General features: G+C 36.7%; 1 protein-coding gene across 1 annotated transcript in view; it reads left to right on the forward strand.

Moving 5' to 3' along the window:
- Positions 1-3,985, forward strand: part of CFAP47 (cilia and flagella associated protein 47) — a 757,346-nt gene that overhangs the window by 324,100 nt on the left and 429,261 nt on the right. The window contains exon 44 of the mRNA XM_014520638.2: positions 1,883-2,109. Within this exon, the coding sequence (XP_014376124.2) occupies positions 1,883-2,109 (227 nt within the window). The remainder of the gene's footprint in view (positions 1-1,882; positions 2,110-3,985) is intronic.

Consider the following 3,985-nt stretch of genomic DNA (forward strand, 5'->3'; position numbering starts at 1 on the left):
AGTGTGTTAATCATCACCTCCTTTAGATTCAGCCCTAGGAAATTCAAGATGTACTGAATTACATGCATTTGATGGCTAGCATGGGTGATGTGCAGACTTTGTATTTCCTCTGGGCAGTTAACTACAGGATTTGCCCTTTTGTTCATTTGAATTCTAACTATGATTCATTTAGAATCATTGTTACAGGAAGTAAAAGTTGAAGTTAAAGGGGAAAATAATGGGAAAGCCAGAAGTCACTGTATCAATTACTATCTTCTTTTTTAGGTAACCTTAGTCTCTGTTTTGTGATTTAGGACCATTGTAGCTCTTTGAAAGCTGAGCTGTCCAATCAGCAGAGTGATGAGGCACAGAAAAAGATTGCTATTGTGATGGTAGCAATATGGAAAACTTAGCATGCTCTAGGCTTTCACTGGCATTTCTGCCTGGTGCCAGTGCCAGCTCTATCAATAACTGATGAGTTATTCTATTCAGAATTATGCTTTTGAAGAAGTTATACCTCAGCCATTTTAAACAACATCAGGCTGAAATTTGAAGTACAATTTCACAAGTAAGAATCAAGTGCTAAATCACTTTTAAAATGGGTTCTTTGATAGATGGCTATGTGATGTGCATTGTGGGGGATTACAAGGCTGTCCTCAATTCTTCTTTTTAAGGGTACATGAACATTGACTACAGTATAGTGTAGATGTATCTGAGCTAGGTATGCATGGGTTAGGTAGCTAGTCTGGGTTCTGGTAACAGTCTAGCTGTGGTAGTGTGGAACTCCAGCATGGGCTAACTATCTTACTACTTAACCAGTTTCTTGGGTGAGTTTTGCGATCTGTACTGAACTCTGACTATACTGCTTTCAGTACCTGACCTATCTAGTTTAAAGCTAGACTGCAGTCGAAGCAGCAACTGTAATATAGATTCTACCTAGTTGTTCACTTTCTCCTGCAGTATTCTTCTACTCCTTAAAGTAACCCAAAATGAACTAATTCTGTCCTCCACTGTTAATTCTCTTGACAGAATCTAGTTTGAAACCTTGTAGTACCCTACCCAGAGGAGGGGAAGTGAGGCACATACTAACCATGCTGAAAACACTCCAGGGGAGCCCAGGCACAAAAGTGCCAGAGATCTGGGTTCTATTTCGAGCTCCAGCACAGAGATATTCTATGACATTGGATAAGTTACTTAATTTTGCCATGTTTTTGCTCCTCATCTATCAAATGAGCCAAAAAAACATTTCTCCAACCTCTTAATTACTTAGGTAAACCTCCCAAGATGTGTCCACCTCATAAAGGTCATATTGTGGTACTAAGAAGTTTGCTGATACGATATCACCCACAGATGTGTTCCATTGGAACAGTGAAACTCACAGCTTCAAGATTTTGAAACATTTGGTATGTGGGGTAGATAGTGTTGGAAACATCGCACATTCTGCTGCCTCTACATCAGAATCTTTGACTAGACTTCTTACCATAATACCTGCAAATGAATAGGATGAAGATTGTAGAAACAGAGATGGTATCGATTTTTTTAATGTGGAAGGTGCACAGATACTGCTTCAATCAGTGTAATATTACATCCTTAGTAGATTGTTGATAACCATTCCTTCCCTAAATAAAAAAAAATACAGTCAATCTTTTTGATTTTTATTGTGAACAGCAACTTTTGACTTGGACTCCAATGTTTAGTCCTGTAAAATAGTCCTAAGTGCAGTATTTCGCCATTGTTCTGAATTCTGAAAGAATTATGTATTAGGCTATTGCATTAAATTCTGAGAACATTATATTCTTTCAGAATTTAATATAATATAATATACTTGCTTTCTTTCTGCAGTATTGGAATAAAACAGAATGCACTTTTAATAGGAGCTAACAGACGGCTTTGCTTGTTGCAGGTCACAGTGGGGTCCAGCCAGTTCTGTGCTTGAAATGTGGTCTCACTGACATTCTTGAGGAAAAGCTGAAGATCCCGTTGATTAATGAAGCTAGAGAGAGGGCTCTGGCCATTGCAGCACAGCAGCAGATGTCAGCTCTTGAGTACGAGCGTAGAAAGGTCACTGGGACACTGGAGAGCAGCAGTGTTCGAGTTGCTGTAGCAGCCTTAGGGCTGTCCAAAACTGAGGTAAGAAAAACAGTTAATCTGGCAGAAGACTATTTTACTTCTCTTGATTTGCTAGGCTAAGTGTTTTCATTTGTCTTTCTGAAATAATGGAATTATGGCTTTTTTATAAACTAAAATTTAGTCTGAAAATATGCTATTTCTGTTCAATCTCTGAGATGTCACTGAATTTTAAATGTTGTTATGTTACTTTTGTTTTCATCCTGTTATAAAAGCAACCTATTTTTCAAGAAATTCTGATTGGAATAGATTTTAAAAAAACAAACAGCATCATATGTCCATGCATTAATTTTGTTAGATGATTATTCTCTGAAAATGTAGCTTGATAACTGCTTCCATTCTTCCATCCAGTGAGATCCATTCTTTAATAGAGCTCATTACTATTCTGTCTTTATGTACAGCAGTAATAGTTTCCTTTCCTTTAGAATGCCTTTTGTATTCAAACTGGATTTAAGGAAAATAAACAATCCAAGGCGGGAAAAAGTAGGATAGGCTTCCTGTTAAGGGACTGTCTACTTCCTTCCAACCTAAAATTTTACTAAATTACATTTATGCTTATGGGTTACCAAACCCTGAATATAGAAAATCTTGTAAATGAAGAAGTGTAATGGCAGCCATGCAATATAAACTATTAATTTCTCAAACTAATGTCTTATAAATTAGAAAATATAATCCCAACGTGGAAAGATCCAGAAAACATAATCATCATGGGTTCTTTTTAAATAATTTCATAAGTAAACTCATACTACTCTTACCAAATATACAAACACATTCCCATCCTAAAAAATTAAAAGTGTAAGTAATGGCCCAGACCTGGTATGTATGCTTTAGCTCTTTTTATGATTTTGGCACCATCTGGCCGCAAAACAGGTTCCCAGGTAGCTCTTCATTATCTCAGCTACCCAGTATTATTTACCTTGAATATATTAAATATTAAAAGGTATCGGGTAGAAAAGAAGCCACTATTCCTGATAAGAATGCTGGGGTCAGGATTTTCACCCATGATATCTACGTCAACTATCTTCCCTTAGGATGTCAGTTAATTGTTGCCACAGTGACAACTATGTACTTTTCATACTGAACACTTTTATTAGATGCTGCACAAAGAACTCTACTGTACTGAAGTATCAACTCTGGATTTAATCAAGACAGACTGTAGCGGGAGTAGTACTTGTACCAGTAGTCATCCTGAAATCTGATAAGTTATATAACAAGATTTGAATCTTAGGTAGTGAGGAGAGTTAAGATTTAGTTATGAAATATTTAATGAAGGATGTCAAAAGATTTTATTAAATTTCATATTTGAGAACTGGTAATAAAGTGTGAGGTGAAAACAATATGCAGAGGGAGTCCTTTTACTTAGTGTACAGGAGGATCTTATACAATATTTCTTGTGCAGTAATATTTGGCAGCATAGCTTTGATATGAATTGATGTACAAGAGTTATTTATCAGGTAAAAACAATATTTCTCCATTTGATGAACCATTGTAAAGTTTAAACTTTGAAAAGTGATCATAATGCAGTCTGTCATAAATTTACATTTATTGTCCCTATAAAAAGCAGTTAATAGTATCGAAATTATGGCAGCGTTAAAGAGTTTTTGAGATGAGCTTGCATTATACAACTTAGCCTGAAGCACGAGGACTGTCTTTGGGTTTGATATTTAAAATGCCAGCAAAAAATAAAATAAAATTGATAGCTTGTGTAGCAAGCCTTAGAGTCCTTCAGGCTGACTGGGGTCCTTGGTGGTTTGCCACTCTCTCCCTAGCACTGTAGTACACTCTTCCACCTTTCCTGCCATGCTGTGATGTTGAGAATGATGGATTTGAGAAACTGCCTTCAGATGGAGATTGCCAGTCTGGCCCCCACTTCCTGCTG

The sequence above is a fragment of the Alligator sinensis genome, unplaced genomic scaffold (assembly GCF_000455745.1).
Source record: "Alligator sinensis unplaced genomic scaffold, ASM45574v1 scaffold243_1, whole genome shotgun sequence".
NCBI classification, from domain to species: Eukaryota; Metazoa; Chordata; order Crocodylia; family Alligatoridae; genus Alligator; species Alligator sinensis.